This window comes from Tursiops truncatus, chromosome 5, assembly GCF_011762595.2.
Source record: "Tursiops truncatus isolate mTurTru1 chromosome 5, mTurTru1.mat.Y, whole genome shotgun sequence".
NCBI classification, from domain to species: Eukaryota; Metazoa; Chordata; class Mammalia; order Artiodactyla; family Delphinidae; genus Tursiops; species Tursiops truncatus.
Window position 1 is genome coordinate 31,787,220 of NC_047038.1, and position 22,169 is coordinate 31,809,388.

General features: G+C 38.1%; 1 protein-coding gene, 1 non-coding gene and 2 pseudogenes across 2 annotated transcripts; 3 read left to right on the forward strand and 1 right to left on the reverse strand.

The window, feature by feature from the left end:
- Positions 1 to 731: 731 nt before the first annotated feature.
- On the reverse strand, positions 732 to 804 carry TRNAW-CCA (transfer RNA tryptophan (anticodon CCA)). The gene has a single exon. It is a non-coding gene; the product is annotated as a tRNA-Trp (tRNA).
- Positions 805 to 12,548: 11,744 nt separating this feature from the next.
- On the forward strand, positions 12,549 to 12,905 carry LOC101335573 (protein preY, mitochondrial-like). The gene has a single exon (XM_004318698.3). It carries the CDS (start codon positions 12,549 to 12,551, stop codon positions 12,903 to 12,905), a length of 357 nt encoding a protein of 118 aa, XP_004318746.3.
- A 488-nt stretch (positions 12,906 to 13,393) lies between these two features.
- On the forward strand, positions 13,394 to 13,608 carry LOC101335000 (phosphatidylinositol N-acetylglucosaminyltransferase subunit Y-like; annotated as a pseudogene).
- A 2,991-nt stretch (positions 13,609 to 16,599) lies between these two features.
- LOC101335856 (ferritin light chain pseudogene) lies at positions 16,600 to 17,367 on the forward strand (annotated as a pseudogene).
- Positions 17,368 to 22,169: the final 4,802 nt, after the last annotated feature.

The window sequence follows — 22,169 nt, forward strand, 5'->3', positions numbered from 1 at the left end:
TTATTTCACTATTCTGAATTTGTGATAGCATAGTGGATTTGGTTATGCTGAAGCTTCCCTTTGCCCAGTCAAAACCCTGGGAATCCAATTTGCATATAGTTAATGTCCTAATCTAAAGGAAGGATACTCTATATCTTTTGTTAAAAATTTTGGCATGATTCTTATGGTAGTTACATATGTTACTATATGAAATCAATAAAATTGTATTTAAAGTAAATATACAGCCTTGACATTGATTTTGACCTGATGTTCCCCATCTTTTCTTTTCTTTTTTATAAATTTATTTATTGATTTATGGCTGCATTGGGTCTTTGTTGTTGCGTGTGGGCTTTCTCTAGTTGCGGTGAGAGGGGGCTACTCTTCGTTGTGGTGTGTGGGCTTCTCATTGTGGTGGCTTCTCTTCTTGTGGAACACTAGGCGCATGGGCTCAGTAGTTGTGGTTTGTGGGCTCTAGGGCACTGGCTCAGTAGTTGTGGCACACGGGCTTAGTTGCTCCACAGTATATGAGATCTTCCTGCAACAGGGATTGAACCCGTATCCCCTGCATTGGCAGGCAGATTCTTAACCACTGCGCAACCAGGGAAGTCCCAATCTTTTCTTTTTTTAAAAAACAAATTTATTATTGGCCGTGTTAGGTCTTAGTTGTGGCACGCGGGATCTTCGTTGCGGCATGTTGGATCTTTTAGTTGTGGCATGCGGGCTCTTAGTTGCGGCATGCATGCGGGACCTAGTTCCCTGACCAGGGATCGAACCTGGGCCCCCTGCATTGGGAGCGTGGAGTCTTAACCACTGGACCACCAGGGAAGTCCCATCCCCATCTTTTCCTAATGAGTTGCATTAGCAAAAAAGGGTAAATAGATTCTAGAAAACACACACAATGGTTGGCTGCAAATCCCATTCAAAGATTTACAATATTTGTTGCTCAATTCTGTTCCAAAATATATATTTTGCTCACATTTTGAAATGTTTGACTTCAGGCTATCATACACGCTATAACCCTTGTTCCTGAACCTCTGCTTGGGGAAAGTGGCTATGAAGGAATTTCACTCTTATTCTCCTGTTTCCACAATTTCTGTATTTCATGGAAATTCTGGAAGGATACCAGTGGTGGCTCTGGTGTTTTAAAAACTGGTTTGGATACCCAGCTGCCATTGTCACTGCAAGAAAATCTGGAAGGCAAACAGGGAATGTGAATTCCTTGACACTTTGGGGAAAGAAAACCATATATTAAGAGTTCCAGTAGAAAAAATATTTAAAGGTGGATTAGTTTAAACAAAACAAATAATGACACAGCTTAGCTGGTCCTCCATTTAGTGGTTCCTGCTGTGCTAGTATAAGAAAAGCTAATTTTATGATCTCTCAGTAATACCATCTGAGGTAGCAATGGAAAGGTTCCAGAATGCAAATTCACAGAGTGTGCTTCAAACTAAGACATATACTTCAGGATAAGTCATATATCTGCTGGAATGAAACTCCAGCAGGGTGGGTACCACTTCTGTGTCCCCAGCACCTACCATAGTCCCTCATTGATGGGTATGTAAGTGCTTTCTAATTTTTCTCAATTACAAACAATGCTCTACTAATATCCTTGTACATGTTTTTTGTGCACTTATTTGAGTAGGTCTGAAGAATAAATTTCTAGAAATTAAACTGCTGCTGATTAAAGAGTAAGTATACTTTACACTCCTATAGTTATTTCCAAAATTCCCTTCAAAGAAGTCGCAGGAAACTACACTTTCTGAAATTTGTGTTTCAGAAATGTTGACTCAAGAATACAGTCACTAGGAAAAAGAGCAATGCTGGAGGTATCATGCTCCCTGACCTCAGACTATACTGCAAAGCTACAGTCATCAAAATAGCATGGTACTGGCACAAAAACAGACACATAGATCAATGGAACAGAATAGAAAGCCCAGAAATAAACTCATGCACATATGGTCAATTAATCTACGACAAAGGAGGCAGAATATGAAATGGAGAAAAGACAGTTTCTTCAATAAATGGCACTGGGAAAACTGGACAACTACATGTGAAGGAATGAAATTAGAACATTTGCTCACACCATATAGAAAAATAAACTCAAAATGGATTAAAGACCTAAACATAAGACCAGAAACTATAAAACTCCTAGAAGAAAACGTAGGCAGACACGCTTTGACATAAATTGTAGCAGTAATTTTTTTGGCTCTGTCTCCTCAGGCAAATGAAACAAAAGCAAAAATAAACAAATGGGACACAGTTAGACTTAAAAGTTTTTGCACAGCAAAGGAAACCATCAACAAAACAAAAAAACAGCCTACTTAATGGGAGATAATATTTGCAAATGATATGACCAACAAGGGGGTAATATCCAAAATATAAAAACAGCTCATACAACTCAATATCACAAAAAGAAACCCTATTAAAAAATGGTCAGAAGAACTGAATAGACATTTTTCCAAGGAAGACATAGAGGTGCCCAACAGGCACATGAAAAGACGCTCAACATTGCATTCGGGAAATGTAAATAAAAACCACAATGAGATATCACCTCACACTTGTCAGAATGACTGTTATCAAAAAGACCACAAATAACAAATGTTGGTGAGGATGGGGAGGAAAGGGACCCCTTGGACACAGTTGGTGGGAATGTGAATTGGTGCAGCCACTGTGGAAAACAGTATAGAAGTTCCTCAAAAATCTAAAACTAGAGCTACCATATGACCCGCAATTCCACTCCTGGGTATATATGTGACAAAACCAAAAACACTAATTTGAAAGGATAAATGCATCCCAATGTTCATAGCAGCATTATTTAAAATAGCCAAGCTATGGAAGCAACTGTCTACCCACAGATGAATGGATAAAGAAACTAGTATATATATACAATGGAATAATACTCAGCTATAAAAAAGAATAAAATTTTGCCCTTTGCAACAACATGGATGGATCTGGAGGGTAATATGCTTAGTGAGATAAGTCAGACAGAGAAAGACAAATAGTGTATGTTTTCACTTATATGTAAAACCTAAAAACCAAAACAAAGATGAATATAACAAAGTAGAAAGACTCACTGATATAGGGAACAAACTAGTGGTTACCAGTGGGGAGAGGGATGGGAGGAGGGACAAGATAGGAGTAAGGGATTACGAGGTACAATCTACTATGTATAAAATAAATAAGATAGAAGGATATATTAGATAGCATAGAGAATATAGCCAATATTTTATAATAACTTTAAGTAGAGTGTAATCTATAAGAATAGTGAATCACTATGTTGTATACTCAAAACTAATATAACGTTGTAAATGAACTATAGTTTAAAAAAAAGCATACAGTCACTAGGGAGACAGTTATAAGGGGTGTGTGTGTGTGTGTGTGTGTGTGTGTGTGTGTGTGTGTGTGTGTGTGTATTAGAGATTAAAGCATACTTCATTAGATTCCTTTTGAAACTTTTTCCTTAGAAACTTTTTTAAAAATTAATTTTTATTGGAGTATAGTTGCTTTACAATGTTGTGTTAGTTTCTACTGTACAGCAAAGTGAATCAGCTGTATGTATTCATATATCCTATCTTTTTTGGATTTCCTTCCCACTTAGGTCACCATAGAGCAGTGAGTAGAGTTCCCTGAACTATACTGTAGGTTCTCATTAGTTATCTATTTTATATATAGTATCGATAGTGTATATATGTCAATCCCAATCCCCCAATTCATCACCCCCCCTTCCCCATTGGTGTCCATACATTTGTTCTCTACATCTGTGTCTCTATTCCTGCTTTGCAAATAAGATCATGTATACCATTTTTCTAGATTCCACATATATGTGTTAATATACAATATTTGTTTTTCTCTTTCTGACTTACTTCACTCTGTATGACAGTGTTTAGGTCCATCCACATCTCTACAAATGACCCAATTTTGTTCCTTTTTATGGCTGAGTAATATTCCATTGTATGTATGTACCACAGCTTCTTTATACATTCCCCTGTTGATGGACATTTAAAGAGTCCATCTTGCATGCTGTTCATTCCCCAGAGACCCAGGTTGATGACATCTATCTCTACACTCCGAGACCTACGACATCATTTCCAGTGATTCATTATATTACTTTGGTGTGTTCTGAAGATATTCTTTGTTTGTCTGGTCATCTGGGTTTTGCTTTTTTCTTTTGCCAGTTTTTTGATAAGGGATAGACAGGGCAGAGGGAATGACACCCATGTGAGAGGTAGGACGGAAAAAGGAAGTGTAACTCCTTGTGTGTTTGTGTGTATTTCTCATCTTTTCTTTTTTTGGCTGCACTGCGCGACTTGTGGGATCTTAGGTCCCCAACCAGGGATCGAACTCTGGCCCCTGCAGTGGAAGCACAGAGTCCTAATCACTGGACCACCAAGGAATTCTCTTTGTGTGTACTTCTAACCAGAGTGTAGGTATGGGGGACAGAAGATGACCAGGGAATCTCTAAAAGGGCAGATTTTGAATACACACAGAAGGAAGCATAGAGGGGTTAGCTGAGCTTGGTACTAAAGATAACAGGCACTTGTTTACAAGGTACAGAAAAAGATGGAAAGGAAATACAATGAAAATTCTGCAACAGTTATCTTTCAGGGCTAAACCCTTCTATTCTTTTCAATTTTTCTATATTTTAGAATTTTTGTGCAGAGAACATATATTATTAGAATGTATTAGATTTCCAAACTGGAAAAAAAAAACTAAAGAACTTTGGTTTAATTACTGCCACTTCCTAATTCTGTGACCTTGGGCAAATTTTCAAACCTTGTTTAGCTGCAGTCCTCTCATTCTTAAAATAGGAATAAATGAATTAATTGTGTGGATTAAATGAGATAATATATACGAATGCTTAGTATACATTAAGGACCTGGTATATAATAGGGCGCAATGAATTGTCTCATCGTCATAATCATTTTTATTATGAAGTGGGATGATGGTAGTAACAACTTATATATAGAAATAGTGGACTATTCCATAGACATTAAATGATAAGAACTTTTTCAGATAGCACATAATTGAAAAAACATTGCAGTTCTCAGGAAACCAAGTACAAGGAGACTAAAAACAAATGCTACACACTTCTCAAAAAGAGTGCTTTTTCATAGGTGGCCTTTGAATAGAGATCCATTTTAAATCTAAGGAAAACTTTAAATATTTTAATAGGTGATAGGTACTCTCTAGGTTTTCCTCATGAAACATAATTATTAGCTCTAATTTTGGAATCAGACCAATATATGTTACTACTGGTCATAATGCCAGCACCAATAGTTATTATTTGGGTGTTCAAATAGTGTCCAAGGTATTTTTTATGTTCTTTTAAGGTCAAGCTCTCAGTTTTTGTGAAAGTGCCTCTTTATGGATCAAATCCCCAGAGCAATCCAATTGAGAACTCTAATTCTTAAGGTTTTTAGTTTGTTTATTAATAACCTATAGGTAATTTCACTTAACTTTGGAGTACATTTTTGTTTTCACAGTTGAATATGGACTGTTATGATTCCTTAGAATTTACATATCAAGAGAAATAACGCCATATTAAATTTCTGGTTGAGGACGCTGTGGGTGTTTCAACTTCCTTAACTGCAGTCATTCAAATCATCTTACCACCTCAGCTTCTCTGCTGGCTGTAAGCCTCCTCTCTCTGACTATCACAAAGTACTAGCCTGAAATGTTTTTTTTTTTCCTTGCAGTTCAGAGTTCGTGATTTCTATCTCCTTCATGTTGTGAAAAGTCTCTTGGCTTATTCATGGTTAAGTGATGGATATTGTTTCTCTCGGAATTTTCATTAAAACCGACTGTGTATAAATATGAAAAAGAGTCTTTTGCCCATCTACTTTGAAAGCCTGATTCTAGTGTTGACCAGAATCCTAGAGCCATGAATCCTCATTTCTTTTTAGTAAATATTTTGTTTTTGCCATTTATGTTCTTATTTTTCAAATTATAGTTCATTTTTTTATTTTTCTTTTTTAAATTTTTTTGTTTTTTGGTTTTTTTTACATCTTTATTGGAATATAATTGCTTTACAGTGGTGTGTTAGTTTCTGCTTCATAACAAAGTGAATCAGTTATACATATAACCCCATATCTCTTCCCTCTTGCATCTCCATCCCTCCCTCATTTTCAAATCAAGCTTAAAGAGCGGACTTCATCAGAAATATGTGTTGGTGTATATTCTTTTTACAGGAAAAAATGATGGAAGATTTTTTTAAATAATACTTTTTAAAGAATCTGAACTGCAGATATGTCATGAAGTCTTTAATTTTCAAATACTCTTGTATCCTCAGAGCCTAACACGGTGCCTGGCCCTTGCAGGCCCTTGGTGAGGATTTATTCATGCTAAAGCAACAAGTTCTTTTGGTTAAAAATCTACCCCACTGGGACTTCCCTGGTGGTCCAATGGTTAAGACTTCATGCTTCCACTGCAGGGGGCACAGATTTGGCCCTGGTGGGGGAACTAAGACCAAAAAAAAAAAAAAAAACCTGCCATTTTATTTGGTAATATGTGGATCTGTGTTATCAGTCCTCCTGCATATTAAACCGTCTTGGTGATTTAAAATATGCCAATGCTCAGGCTTCACAGCAGGACAATTCAGTACCTCGTTTTGTATTATTTGAAAGCTTTCCAGGTGATTTTAATGTGTGCTGGGGTTGAGAACCACTTATGCAGGTCAAAGTTTTGGGAAATTTATTTTAACATTTACCTGATTACAGGTTTTCATTTCTCAATCATTTATCTTTAATAACTTAGGCTTCCTATGAGATTTAATGTAGGCATTTGCCCAATCTTTTTTAAGTCAAGAGAAAATAGTTTCTCTACCTTCTCCTCCTTCCTACTTTTATTCAGTACATTTAAAAATTCAGTGTGAGAAAGATTTTGTAGGTTACAGAGTTTTGCTCTCTTAGCTGTTGTCTTACCCCCTGGGTTTATCTGGTCACTGGTATGGAAATTAGCTCTAGAAATGATAGCTGACAAGTACACATGCATAGTTAGTGAGGGCCTCTCTCACAAATGTTATTTGTCATCCAACAAATAGTGGCTTTGGGACTTGAAACATTCAATGAGAGAGCAGAGTTAAAATTTAAAAGCTATTTAAAGTTCAAGGAGTTTTTCCTTTCAAAGGCAAGGCAAAGTTAAATTAAGGGGTTTAAAATCATAGTTCTGAGTGTGATGTTTTTAAAAAGACTTATTTTTGTAGCTAGTTTAGGGTATAGTTTTGCCTACACTGCCTTCTAATCTCTTTTCTTCCATAATCCTAGCCTGTTTTTATGACTGAAGGATAAGAAGTACCAGAATTAAAGGGCTTTTTGATGTACTTTTGTAGTAAAACATTGTATTCTTTCCATAGTAAGTGAAACAGCCACAAAAATTATGTTCCCACTTGTAAGATAAGCAGATGGATAATTACAGTGGTTTTAAAAAAAACTATCCCACATAAGAAAATGCTTATTTAGTGGATAAAAATATGCTATCAGTAGAGCACAAAATTTTGAGAAAATATTTGTTCTATAGGTATTAGCACTACTGGAGAATCATGAAAAACAGGTCACTTCAAATTATAAACGAGTACCCTTGTACTAAGTTTCTCAGGTACAAAGTGAAGAGAAAAATCGACTGTTTTATTAAGGAAAAATCTAGTCAGCCAAACTAGATCACTTAGACTACCCAAATTCATTCCTTATTTGCCCACAGCCTACTAAAAAAATTGGAAGGAACTGTAAATGACTAATGATAGAGAAACAAATAATTTTGGTACTACAACAGACGAATTATTATATAGATATTTATAGATGGATTATTGTATAACTATTAAAATAAGTATGAAGGAAGTCTTACAACATGAAAATGTTTATAATACAATGCTAAGGCAAAAAGTAGAATACTTTATATGTAAAATTATGTGTTTATGGGGATGAGAAATGAAAGAGTTACATGAAAAAAGTAAAAACAGTTTCTTTGGGTGGTAGAAGAAGAGATAGTTTTTTTCCTTTTTTTTTCTGTTATTATTATTATATTGTTCCTACAATAAATACAATAAAAATGATAACCTTTAAATAATAGGAAGGATCAATATAAAAATAAATTCTTATCAGATTTATTGGTATCTCAATCTAGCCTTGATTTGCTATTTGTCCCTTCAAATAGACATTGAAAAATTATATGTGTGTTCATGTTGTTGGGACTAGGTGCTTTAAAGAGATGGTCCTTTAATAGGGAACGCTACAATGCTGAAAAAAATTATTGGCATATCACACTGTGGAAATTACTGGTATGGTGCCAACCCAATAGATTCAGCACATTTGTCTTGACTTTAGACAAATGTTCATTTGTTTAAATTTCCCTTTTATCTAAGAAGGTCATAAAGAAAATTTTCAAATTTTTTCCTTCAATAAGTAGTATTTTCAAGTTGTAATGATAAAAACCAAAGTTCCAAGGATGATAAAATAGCAGAATTATGATAAGACGTATCTTGGCTAATCCTGAAGTAGGCTTTGAAGCACAAGAAGACCTTGGCCAGGTACAGAGGAAATGGGCCCAGGTATTCAAGTAATAGCTTGACCCAAAAGATGAAAACAGGCATGGCCTAGAGTATGCAGGGTTCTGAGAGATCCATATAACTTGAACAGAAGGTGTCTGTTGTGATGTAATGGAAAATAAGTTTAGATACGTAGAAGACTGGGGGAGGGAAGGACAGGCTTTGAAAGCCAGGCAGAAAAGAGTTTAGATTGAATGCATTAAGTTGGATTGACTGAAATAAGGAGACACTTGAAGATCCTCAGCCAGGAAATGAGAAAAAGTGAACAGTTGTTTTTCTTACTAGGGTGGGGAGGCATGTTCTTATCCAATTCTGTGGCAGGGGCAAGAAGGAGCATGTTCAGTTTGAAAACAAAACAGCATTTTGTCTCATTGCTTTACATTGTTTTTAGTTACAAAGTTTGCTTCATTTCAATCTCCAAATAGAATTAGAACAAAACATGGCTTTGTTTGTTTATCAAATGCAATCATGTTTTAAAAATGATTGAAAAACACAGAATATAAGCTCGTGTATAAGCTACTTTTCACTAGTATAAGTAAAAAATGAGATATAATAGACACTTATAATTTTTAAAAATGACCCACCTCTCCCTGTGGCCAGTCTCACCCCCTATTTCTAGTCCTTTCCCTGTGTCTTGTGATATTTATCTTTATACATGAGAATTATATATTTATGCTGCTATATCTTATTCTATCTATTTTATACATGATCTATTGACTTTTCACATTGATAAATGAGGACTTATCTCTCATACAATCACGCTGCTTCCTTTCCCTCCGACCTCCCAATATAATTAAATCACAGATTTGGCTAAACGTCATTATGTATTTACATTATTTTGACTGTCTACACATATTTCACTGCTAAATCTAGTAGTGTACCATGATTATGCTTCTTTTCTTTTCCCCTGGAGTCAATAGTTGTATCAATTATTCATTTGGAAGTCTTCTAAATAAATTTTCTAAATATGGACCAATACTTGTCAGATAATCTGAGTTCCATTTTTAATTTATTTCTAGAAACCTTTGCTCTCCTGCTCCAATCTTGAATGGTTGCTTTCTAGCCGTATTTTATAATTTGTATGTTTGTTTGAGACTTGCATGCCTGACAATGGCTTTGAATTTGTGGAGTATTCTCAGGCGTCACTCAGTTTCTGCACAGAAAGACCCTCAAGTCTTGTGCCTGGCTACAGGTATTTGAGGACCTGGATGGGGAAAGAGGGCTGGTGAAGGGTGCAGGTGTGTTTCTCCCATAAATATATATACTTCCACTTAATCCACCTATTTTCGGCCCCTCAGCTCCCCGTGAGCTTTTCTGAAACTTTTCTCTCCTTAAGCTCAGAACCTTTTTGATTCATGCTCTACAAGGAATCAATCTCATGTCTGAGGATTTGTAAGAGGAAGTCACCAGGCTTTTTGAGGTCCAACTGCCTCTTGTGCAGACTTTCAAACGATTCTCTGAATTCCAGATCTGTGCCTCATACTTCCTTTCTGTAAAACCAAGTTCCTGAGCCTTTGCAGCTTGGTTCTTTCTCCTTGTTCTGAAGAAATAATGTTCTGTTTCCTCTATTCTCCCAATTCATCAGCTTTCCATCCTCCAATACCTGTTGCTATCTCCTATCCCCTGGTGTCTTCTCCCCTGTTTTTTTAGTCTTTCAGGCCTATATATTTTAAATATTATGATTGTCATTTTAATAGGCATTCAGGAGAGAATGGGAGTGATACATCCATTCAATTTACCATATGGAATCAGAAATCCCTATTTCTATTTAAAATCCTGTGGTGGTAGTATAGTATTTTATTTCACTCATTTTGAAATTTATTTTTCAAACATAGTCTTGGCAGAAATATGTCCTGAACTGAGTCATCCTACTCTTTTTTTTAAACACGGGAATTAAAATAAGTGTAGCATTATCATTCTTTGGGCTGCCTTTGAAAGTCTGATTTTTAGTTGGTCACAAGTAACTTTTTACCTTTCTCTTCAAAATCTTTTCATTTCATTGGTGCCTCCTGGTTAGTTTGTTATATTGACTCAAATACAACATTCCTAAGTCTCTGCAAGTATTCCTCCACATATTCTTCAATTCCTCTAGAATTGCATTTCTCAGGAAATTTACATTAGTTATTATAACTTCTCTATATAATTGTATTTCTGGAGAATACAGTGGCTGATCCAAAACTGTCAAAGTCAGAACAAGACACTGATTGGGTTACCAATTCTTACACACGTTAACTCCAAGATTTTATAATGAATTTCTTTTAAAATCCCTAATTTAATACCACATATACCCGCCTTCATCTCTGGAATTGTCTGTGCATTTAGTTCAGGAAGCAAGGAAAGAATAAATAATGGATAATAATGTGTGAATGAATATATACCATATTGATATAAAATAAGGTGATAATAGTTGATATATAGTATAGATAATTAATATTTAAGAAATAAACACTGAAGTAAGAAACCAAAAGCATTTCCCATACACCAACAGCTAATATAGTGGTTCTTCGGCAGTATTTCTAGTACTTTAGGGTGACAGACTGTCTCTGTATCCTATCTGTATTGAAAAACATTTGGGGTTTGAGATGCCAGAAAACTGATATTATTTATTTTCTTCACTGAATTAAGTGTTAGTAATGTATAAGCATCATCAAATTTGCTCTACTGTTCATACTTTGAGTTTAATTTCATGCACGATAGGCTGAAATTAGCTGTGTGTATATACTCAGAAAGCAATTAATACTGAAAAATTAAAATTTCAATCAATCACGGACTGGCTGATACTAGATCCTCAATTATAACCCTTACAGCAGAGCTATTTTGAATGAAGTGGCAGCTCAATACGTATTTGCTTGCTTTTTTGTGTTTTTTTGGTTGCAATTTGTTAAGGACTTTCATATATAAAATGTTGGTAAACTATGAGGGAATTTGTGCAACCTAGGTGTACATATATCATGATAGAATTATTTTTTATTTGATACATAAAAGGTAGGAATGGATGTCCTTATTCTGGGCTGGAAAATCATTATTCTGCTAGGTGTGCTTCATACAGTCTCCAGTTAATCTAGTAAATTATCAGCTCGCTCTTTATCTTCCACTTCTTCTAAATTGTGTCTCCTTTTCCAAAATTTTAGATGAGAGAAAGCTCATTGCCTAGGTATGATGCTCTGACCTGTCATATCTGCCTCACTCTCCGCAGCCTTTCTGCTTTGTTGACCTTCCTTTAGACCTTCCAGCATAAAGATCTGGTTTTTTCCAAGTCTTACTTCCTGACCATGGAGTGCAGCTTGGGAAAAATACACAAAGCTCATTGGCTCTACAACTACTTGATGATTTCCAACATTGGCTCAGTTTTGTTCCCTAGATAACCTGCTTACCAACTGACCCCAAAGACTATTCCAAACGTCTATCACTTTTCTCAAGCCCACCGCTGTAGGTATGTATACTCCCTTTATATCTGCTCTGTCAGAGACAATAACAACAGCAGCTGGCACTTAGCACTTACTGCCAAGTGCCTTACAACAAAACTACACAGTAGATCTTTTATTCTTTTTTTGTAGGTGAGGACAACCTCAGAGAGGAAAAGAAACATACTTAAGGGCACAGAGCTCATAAGCACACACAGCTCATCAGATAGCCTCTGACTCTTGCCTTATTATCTTTTCCTTTGTTTTTCCCTTTATTATCTTTTAAAGTAGAATATTTTACACGTACAAAAATACATAATGTATATATAATTGTGAAAGTTAAATAATAAATGTCCACAATCTCATCATCTGATTTAGGAACTAGAACACAATCAGTACTGTTGCATCTACCTATGTGTCCCTCTCCCACCCTCAGGCCTCTCCCATCACTCCCAGAGGCTACCACTGTTTTCAGTTTTGTATTCATTATTCCCTGGCTATTTTTAAACTTTCTATTTCAAAACAATTTAAAACACAGAAAAGTTTAAGGACTATTACAGGGTGGTCACGGGCGCGCAGAGGGGTGGTCACGGGCGCGCAGAGGCCCGGTCGCGGGCTGCTAGGCCATGCCGAGCGGAGTGTGCAGCCGGCTCGCCTCAGCGCTGCGGGGAACATGGGCACAGCCGCCCGCGGTCGCCCAGAGGTGTGTGCACGCGTCGGTGTCGCGGCCGTCCTCAGACCAGAGCGAGAGGACAAGGGAACCGCCCCGCGTCTTCGACCCAGAGCTGCTGGAGTTCCTGGTGTGCCCATTCTCCAAGAAGCCGCTCCGATATGAGGCATCGCCAAATGAATTAATTAACGAAGAGTTAGAAATAGCCTATCCAATTATTGATGGGATTCCTAATATGATACCACAGGCGGTTAGGATGACACATCAAAATAAGAAGCAAGAAGAAATGGAGCAGGCATCAGCTCATACTTGAAAACGACAACACACACAACTAAATTTTCTAAATACCACCCACCTTTTAAAAAGTCAGAGTGGGGCTTCCCTGGTGGCGCAGTGGTTGAGAGTCCGCCTGCTCGATGCAGGGAACACGGGTTCGTGCCTCGGTCCGGGAAGATCCCACATGCCGCGGAGCGGCTGGGCCCGTGAGCCATGGCCGCTGAGCCTGCGCGTCCGGAGCCTGTGCTCCGCAACGGGAGAGGCCACAACAGTGAGAGGCCCGCATACCGCAAAAAAAAAAAAAGCGAGGGCTTCCCTGGTGGCGCAGCGGTTGAGAGTTCGCGTGCCCTGGTCCGGGAAAATCCCACGTGCCGCGGAGCGGCTGGGCCCGTGAGCCATGGCCGCTGAGTCTGCGCATCCGGAACCTGTGCTCCGCAACGGGAGAGGCCGCAGCGGTGATAGGCCCGCGTACCGCAAAAAAAGAAAAAAAAAAAAAAAAGAGTGGCGCGTAATAAGTGGAGAAGAATGTTTCTGTCTCTTCCTACGTTGACTGTCCTTATTCCATTGGTCTCGTTAGCAGGGCTGTTGTACTCGGCCTCTGTGGAAGAAAACTTCCCACAGGGCTGCACTAGCACAGCCAGCCTGTGCTTTTACAGCCGGCTCTTGCCGATTACCGTACCCGTTTATGTGTTCTTCCACCTTGGACTTGGATGGGTATTAAACTCTTCAGGCATAATTAATCCAACCAGAGCCAAGATGGTATATCCTAATGATATGCTTGAGTGTCTGTCTCTGAAAGCTCAACTACATGGAAATACTGGACACCCACTTAATTTGCAAGAAAGGTGCTTCGCCTAGCTTCTGTCAGAGGTTTAGGACTATGGGAGGCGTAAGCTGCAGAGGCTTCTTTATTGTACTTTGGTTCTGCCCTTGTTCTTTGAAGGTTCTCATTTATACCGGGGGTATCAGGAGAAACATTTCAACAAAGTGTCTCATTGGAAATTAATAGCCCCAGCCATCATCTGATGACTTTATTTCTTATCCCATTCATAATTAAAAGTTACTAATTTTAAATCTTATATGTTTATTTTACATTCAGAGTCTGGTAAAGTCACATGTTAAGGATGACTGAAATAATTCCAGAGGAGCTCTGTTGGAGTAGTTGTAGAGAAATGCATTTGAACTAATGTGGTATAAAACTGTAAAAAAATGGAAACTTCATGTATTTGCCAAAAAAAAAAAGACTATTACAAAATATTTCTGTATACTGTTCACTAAATTCAACAATTGTTATTATTTGTTTTCTTCATTTGTTCTCTTGTTCATTCTTTCATTTGTTTTCTTGTTTTGTGTCTCTATGCATATGGTTGTTGTTGTTATTTCTGAACCATTTGAGAATAAGTTGTAGATATTACACCTCTTTGCCTTGGGTGTATGTTTTCTAAAAACAAGGACATTCAATTATCAAAATCAGAAAATTAACACTGATGCATTACTATATTTAAGCTATAGCCCATTTTCAAATTTCACCAGTTGTCCTAATAAATATCTTTTGTAGCCATTCTATTCCACCCCGCAAGCCCATCTCCCCGTTATAGGATCTAGTCCAGGATCACGTATTACATTTAGTTGAATTGTCTCTTCAGTCTCACTTAGTCTGGAACAGTTCTTCAGTCAATCTTTGTATTTCTTGACCTTGACATATTTGAACAGTTCAGGTCAATTATTTTGTAGAATGTCTGTCAATGGGGGTTTTCTTCATGATTTTCTTCATGGAATGTTTTTTCAGTTAGATTTAGGTGATGACCTTTTGGCAGTAATACTGTATGAGGTTGTGTCCTTTTCCATGCAACACTCAGAAAGCATATGGTGTCAGTGTTCTCCATTTTTGGTAATGTCGACTTTGTCTACTTGGTTATGGTGATCTCTTCCAGGTTTATCCTCTCTAAAAGCACTATCTTCCCCTTTGTAATTAATAATAAGTAATTTGTGGAGAGATACTTTGAGACTATGTAGCTATCTTCGTCAAATTTCAACCCAATAGTTTTGGCATTCATTAACAATTTTGTCTGAATCAATTACTGCTATACTTGTGCTAAATGGTGATTTTCTACCTTATTCCTTCTACATGAGATTCTCCTATAAGGGAGAAGTTTTCCTTCTTCCTTATTTATTTATTTATTATCAGAAGAAACTCGTCTATTTATTTAATCTCAGTATAAACATTCCTCACTAATCAGCATTTTCCCCTCTGTCATATGTCAAGTTTTCATATGTTCTCGGGTCTTTCTTGACTTTCTCTTTTGTTCAATGATCATTTGGCCTTCTCTGTGCCAAAACAACACTATCTCAATTATTATGGCTTCATCATTAGTTTCAGTGTCTGGTTGACCAAGTTTTCTCCTTCAGTAAAAATTGAAAAGTGCCTTGGTTATTCTTCCTTTTCCATGTAAACATCAGAATCAACTGTCATGTTTCACAAAACCTCTGTTGATATTTTAATTAGGATTACATTAACTCTGCACGTCAATTTGGGGAGAACAACTTTCTTTTAAAAGAAATTGAGCCTTCCTTTCCATGAACATAGCATATTTCTCCACTTACTTAGGTCTTCTGAGTGTCTTTTGATAACATTTTATATTTTTTTCTGTATAGGCTTTATATATCTTTTATTAGATTTCATTTTAGATATCTATTTTAAGCTATTTAAATGTAATCTCTTTCTAAATTATGTTTTCTATGTGCATGTTGTTACAGAATTGTTTTCTGAATACTTGTTAAATTTTATATAAATGCAACTGAATGTTGCATATTGATCTTATGGTAAATTCTTATTACTTCTAATAAGCAGTCTTTTAGATTTTTTTACATAGGCTATCACATCCTTTTTGAAAAAATGCAGTCCTTTGTCTTCCTTTCCAATCTTTTTGTCTTTGATTTCTTTTTGTCTTTCAGCATGAGATTAATAAAATGGGCAGGGGACCGTGCACAATGCTGGGTTGTTGCTTCATTACCCAGAATCCGTCGGGGTCCCCACTACAGTTTGGAACCATCTAGTGGTGATCGTCCACTCCAGTTTCCATATTGATGGGAAGGATTCAGGGTCTGCAGCTGACTGGACTTCAAGAAAGCACCAATGATTCCAGGAAATGCTGGCCAGTTGGCAATAGTTTTGTTGGCCCAGTTTGGGAATACTGAGTTGGTAGATCACTGAGCTAGCAGGATTCAAACTTCACCTCCCCTCTGGCTTTTGTGTTATTTTCCTGCCAGGCTCCTTCCTTCACCCCCTGTCATATTCCATTCCCCAACCTCAGAATAAGAACTTTACTCTCCTTCCTTCCTACCACCTGTGGCGTTTGGTGGTGGGTAGGAGCAAATCCTTCATTCTATAATCTCAGAATTCATGATATCCTGGGTGTATTTTCATAGGATTTTACTGTATTTATTTTTGTGTTTCCCCCTCTCCTTCCACTATGGTAAACTTCAAAAGGTTGAGTATTTTTATATTTCATTCTAGCCGTATGTATGCTAGAAGAGTTCCTAGCATGCAGGAACCCAAGAACATTTATTAAATAAAATGAGCAAATGGACACTGAAATTTTCCATTACATGGTTAATTTCTTCCTATAATTATATCAACTATTGCTTTAAATTTTTAAGGTTTTTTTTAATCAGATGCATACAAAATTAAAATTGTTGCAGCATCTTGATGAACTCAGTCTCTCTTAATAATGTTTTTAGTGTTTTGTTTTTTATATTTTGGTCATGAAACCTATTTCAAGGCAGTGCGCTCAGAGGTCCCGCAGATCTGTCTCTTGTTTCAACAGTGTTTGGACGGAACAGACCCAGGGAGGCCTCTTCCTCCAAGCCTCCGACTACCCTCCATCTTTTTTCCAGTGGCAACTTTCAGAACCAGCCCCTCAGTTATCCTCGGCCTCTGGGACCAGTCAGCACTGTTTTTCGAACTTAACTCCTTATTACCCATCAACCAGATTCCTCAGAATTATTCCATCAGGGTGGAAGCCGCCTTCACCCACCCGGTCACCTTGCATGGGCCGGCCTCCTACACCTACCTGTCTCTGGGCTTCTATTTCCACCACAGCTCTGGAGGGCTTGGGCCACGTTTTCCACAAATTGGCCGAGAAGAAGCAGGAGGGCGCCAAGCCTCTCTTGAAAATGAAAAACCAGTGCAGCGGCTGTGCCCTCTTCCAGGATGGGCAGAAGCCATCTCAAGATGAGTGGAATAAGACCCAGGACACTATGGAAGCTGCCATTCTCATGGAGAAGAAGCTGAACCAGGCCCTTTTAGATCTGCTTGCTCTGGGTTCTGCCGCGCAGACCCTCAGCTCTGTGACTTCCTGGAGAGCCACCTCCTAGATGAGGAGGTGAAACTCATCAAGAAGATGGGCAACCACCTGACTAACTTCCGATGGCTCTCTGGTCCCCAGGCTGGGCTGTGCGAGTATCTCTTCCAAAGGCTCACCGTCAAGCATGACTAAGAAGGAGCCTCTGGAGCCCAGCGGCCTTTGAGGAGCCCTCTGGTGCCAGGGCTTCTGCCTGAAGCCTCTCTCTGCAGCCACTAGGCAGTCTTTTAACCACCCTGGAGCCCTCCCCCAAGCCTTGGACCAAATGGAAACAGTAAATCTTTTTGCAGCAACAAAACAAAACAAAAAACTCGCCCCCAAAACAAAACCCACCCCCCACCCCCATTTTGATACTAACATGACAACAAGCTTTCTTTTGGTTACTATCTGCCACATATGTCTTTTCACTTACTTTTACTTTCAACCTTTTTATGTCCTTATGTTTTTTAAAAAATTTTTATTTATTTTTTATTTTTGGCTGCATTGGGTCCTCATTGCTGTGTGCGGCCGTTCTCTAGTCCCGGCGAGCGGAGGCTACTCTTCGTTGCAGTGCGCGGGCTTCTCATTGCGGTGGCCTCTCTTGTTGTGGAGCACGGGCGCTAGGCACGCACGCTTCAGTAGTTGTGGCACGAGGCCTCAGTAGTTGTGGCACACGGGCTTAGTTGCTCCGCGGCATGTGAGATCTTCCCCGACCAGGGCTCGAACCCGTGTCCCCTGCCTTGGCAGGTGGATTCTTAACCACTGTGTCACCAGGGAAGCCCCTGTCCTTATGTTTTATGTCCCTCTCTATTAAACAGTATTTAGCTGGATTTTTAAAAATATAATTGTACAATCAGTCATTTATCTGGTGAGTTATTTTCTTTAACCTAGTATACCCAAAGTATTAGTTCAACCAGGTACTCTTTTAAGAACTTTACTTTCATTAACTCATTTAACTCTCATTTTACTGATTTACCTTGTTTTACAGATTAGGAAACTGCAGCAGAGAGAGGTCAAAAAATTTGGCCAAGGTCACATAGCTAGGTAGATTTCTGAGCTGGGATTTGAGCTTGAGTTGTTAACTATACTATAAAGGAGGGATAAAACCAAAACGTTGTTTTTGGCAAAAGAAAATTTTATTTTTGCTTTTTTTTAAAATAAATTTATTTATTTTGTTTATTTTTATTTTTGGCTGCATGGGTCTTCATTGCTGCGGGGGGGCTTTCTCCAGTTGTGGTGAGTGGGGGCTACTCTTCACTGCAGTCCACAGGCTTCTCATTGCTGTGGCTTCTCTTGTTGCGGAGCACAGGCTCTAGGCATGTGGGCCTCAGTTGTTGTGGCACGTAGGCTCAGTAGTTGTGGCGCATGGGCTTAGTTGCTCTGCGGCATGTGGGATCTTCCCAGACCAGGGCTCAAACCCATGTCCCCTGCACTGGCAGGCAGATTCCTAACCACTGTGCCACCAGGGAAGCCCTTGCTTTTTTTTTGCATTTTTTTTTTTTTTTTTTTTTTTTTTGCGGTACGCGGGCCTCTCACTGTTGTGGCCTCTCCAGCTGCGGAACACAGGCTCCGGATGCGCAGCCTCAGCGGCCATGGCTCACAGGCCCAGCCGCTCCACAGCATGCGGGATCTTCCTGGACCGGGGCACGAACCCGTGTCCCCTGCATCGGCAGGCAGACTCTCGACCACTGCGCCACCAGGGAAGCCCTCCCTTGCTTTTTTTAATGCTAGTGATTTTCGCGTTTTTTCATGTAGTACTTGGCTTTTTGCATTTCTTCTCTAGTCTATTTTTCATATTCTTTGTCTATTTTTATCTTGGAGTCATAAAGCTCCTTGCCTTAACCACAATAACATGTATTTTTATTTAATAAAATTTTCATTTTACCAGAGATAATTTCCCAGTTAACATTTTAATTTCCTAAGGAAATTTAGGAGAGTTATACAATTCCCTTTTCAAAGAAAACATACCTCTGCTCTCCTTCATCCTCACTATCAGGAAATCCTCAGCTATTACTATACAGTTCCTGAGCTCAAATTTCCATAAGGATAACATGGAGAAAGAAAAAAAGCATATGTTCTTCTGTTATGTATATTATATAAAATATCATTTCTGGATGGCTATAAAATTAAATAAAAAATATATTAGATATAACAAAGAACTAAATCTATTTAATATGCCATAAGCATCATATGGTATAATGAATAAATGGACACAACTACTATTTGCGTTATTTTAAGGAATAAAACAAAATTTAAAAAAAGTTTTAAAGGTAGAGATTAATGATCATGCAAGATATAAAAAGGAATACTTTATTTTCAAGAATGAGCCACTATAGAGATCCTTTATGGAGAGATCCAAAGTCTTATTTGATTTTTACAACAAACAAAAGTTTAAGAAATTAAAGAATCATGCAGTCCCATTTTGAGGCTCTCAACATTTGTCGTGGTCAGAAACTCTCCTGGGAAAACAGCACAGTTTAGGAAGATTGCCATCTAGTGTTCACTTTTAGAATTGGTCCCACAAAATTAGTGTAACCTGAACAGATTATTTCAAAATGTAGTTAGAGGAAAACATAGGAAAAACACTCTTTGACATAAACCACAGCAAGATCTTCTTTGATCCACCTTCTAGAGTAACAGAAATAAAAACAAAAATAAGCAAATGGGACCTAATTAAACTTAAGAGCTTTTGCACAGCAAAGGAAACCATAAACAAGACAAAAAGACAACCCTCAGAATGGGAGAAAATATTTGCAAATGAAACAACAGAAAAAGGATTAATCTCAAAAATATACAAACAGCTCATGGAGCTCAATATCCAAAAAAAAATCTAGTTAAAAAATGGGCAGAAGACCTAAATAGACATTTCACCAAGTAAGACCTACAGATGGCCAAGAGACACATGAAAAGATGCTCAACATCACTAATTATTAGAGAAATGCAAATCAAAACTGCAATGAGGTATCACCTCACGCCAGTCAGAATGGCCATTATCAAAAAAGCTAGAAACAATAAACGCTGGAAAGGGTGTGGTGAAAAGGGAACCCTCCTACACTGTTGGTGGGAATGTAAATTGATACAACCACCAAGGAAAACAGTATGGAGGTTCCTTAAAAAAACTAAAAGTAGAACTACCATATGACCCAGCAATCCCACTACTGGGCATATACCCTGAGAAAACCATAATTCAAAAAGAGTCATGTACCACAATGTTCACTGCAGCACTATTTACAATAGCCAGGACATGGAAGCAGCCTAAGTGTTCATCAACAGATGAATGGATAAAGAAGATGTGGCTCATATATACAATGGAATATTACTCAGCCATAAAAAGACACAAAATTGAGTTATTTGTAGTGAGGTGGATGGACCTAGAGTCTGTCATACAGAGTGAAGTTAAGTCAAAAAGAGAAAAACAAATACTGTATGCTAACGCATATATAAGGAATCTAAAAAAAGAAAAATGGTACTGATGAAACTAGTTGCAGGACAGGAATAAAGAGGTAGACACGAGAATGGGCTTGATGACATGGGGTGGGAGGGCGAAGCTGGGACAAAGTGAGAGTGGCATCGACATAGATGCACTACTGAATGTAAAATATTTGGCTGGTGGGAAGCAGCAGCATAGCAGACAGGGAGGCTGGGAGGGAGGCTCAAGAGGGAGGGGATATGGGGACATGTGTATGCATATGGCTGATTCACTTTGTTGTGCAACAGAAACTAACACGGCATTGTGAAGCAGTTATACTCCAATAAAGAACTATTTTTAAAAAAATGTAGTTAAGATCTTGACTCTTTGAAATTGGAGCCAGAGATCAAGAGAGAGTTTCCTGAGGTAACTGAGAATTTTTTAAATTAAGGAAAGAAAGGAGGAGGTTACTAAAGATGTGTGTACATACGTGTGAGGACCGCAATGAATGAGGATAGACAATGGAAAGAGAAAATGGCAAATGCCCAGGACTCTTTAGGGAGAATAAAGAATGTGAGAAGGCTGAGGGTCAAATCTTTGAAGCAGTAGAAAAATAGTGAAATTAGTCTTTGAAATGTATTAGTTGGGAAATTTTTAAAATAAAGTGTATTAGATGTTTACAACTTTTGAAGGATTTCTGTTTTAGATAATAAAAAGTTACCATTTATTGAGTATTTAGTGAGTACCAGATATTCTAAATGCTTTGCATGTAATACATACTTGACTTCTGTAATTACTCTGCTACCCCCATTTTAAAGATGAGAAAATTGAGGTACAGAAAGGTTACAAAGCTGGTAAGTGACAAAACATTCTCATTTGATTTTTCTAAACCAAGAGGCTGGTTCCAATATCCATGCTCTTAACACACATGCTATACACTTCCATCTAAAATAAGTACAGAACTTGGTCTGGGGTCACCATATAACATTAGATAGAAAGTTTAGTCAACTGTCCAAATAATGCTGACAAAATCTTATTATTTTTATTATCTGGATCTGGTGTTTGAACCGATAAACTCATCTGACAATTGTTCAGTTTTCCCTTTTACACCTGTGCTACGTTTTTGATAAACTTTAGTACATACATGTTTTAGTACATACAAGTTTAAGGAGAAAAAAAAAGACATTTCCTAAGGAATACTAGATAGCTCAGAGAATCTTTGGAGAACTAGAGAGCCAGGTTTGGAGGCCACGCAGTGAGAAACAATGCCCAAACCACGTTGAGAGATTGTGCCAGCAAAGGCTCCAATGAAACCAGACGCTGCATTACACACCGCTCACTGTGGACATGAGGTGCCAGGACTTTCACCTTCTGCCCATGGAAGATAACATCTCAGAGACTACCTGTGCCCCCAAAATGGACTTCCTGCAGCCCTGTATTGCCATGTAGCTCGTCTGTGGTCTGACGTCTCTAGTGGGTGTGTGAGATTTGGGGAGCCTAGGTTCTGTGCCTGCAGCCTAGCTGTGAGTGAGTTGGGAGAGTGAGCTTT

What these genes read in the sequence shown, in the direction of transcription:
- LOC101335573 (XM_004318698.3), top strand. Translation starts at nt 12,549, where the DNA reads ATGCCGAGCGGAGTGTGCAGCCGGCTCGCCTCAGCGCTGCGGGGAACA.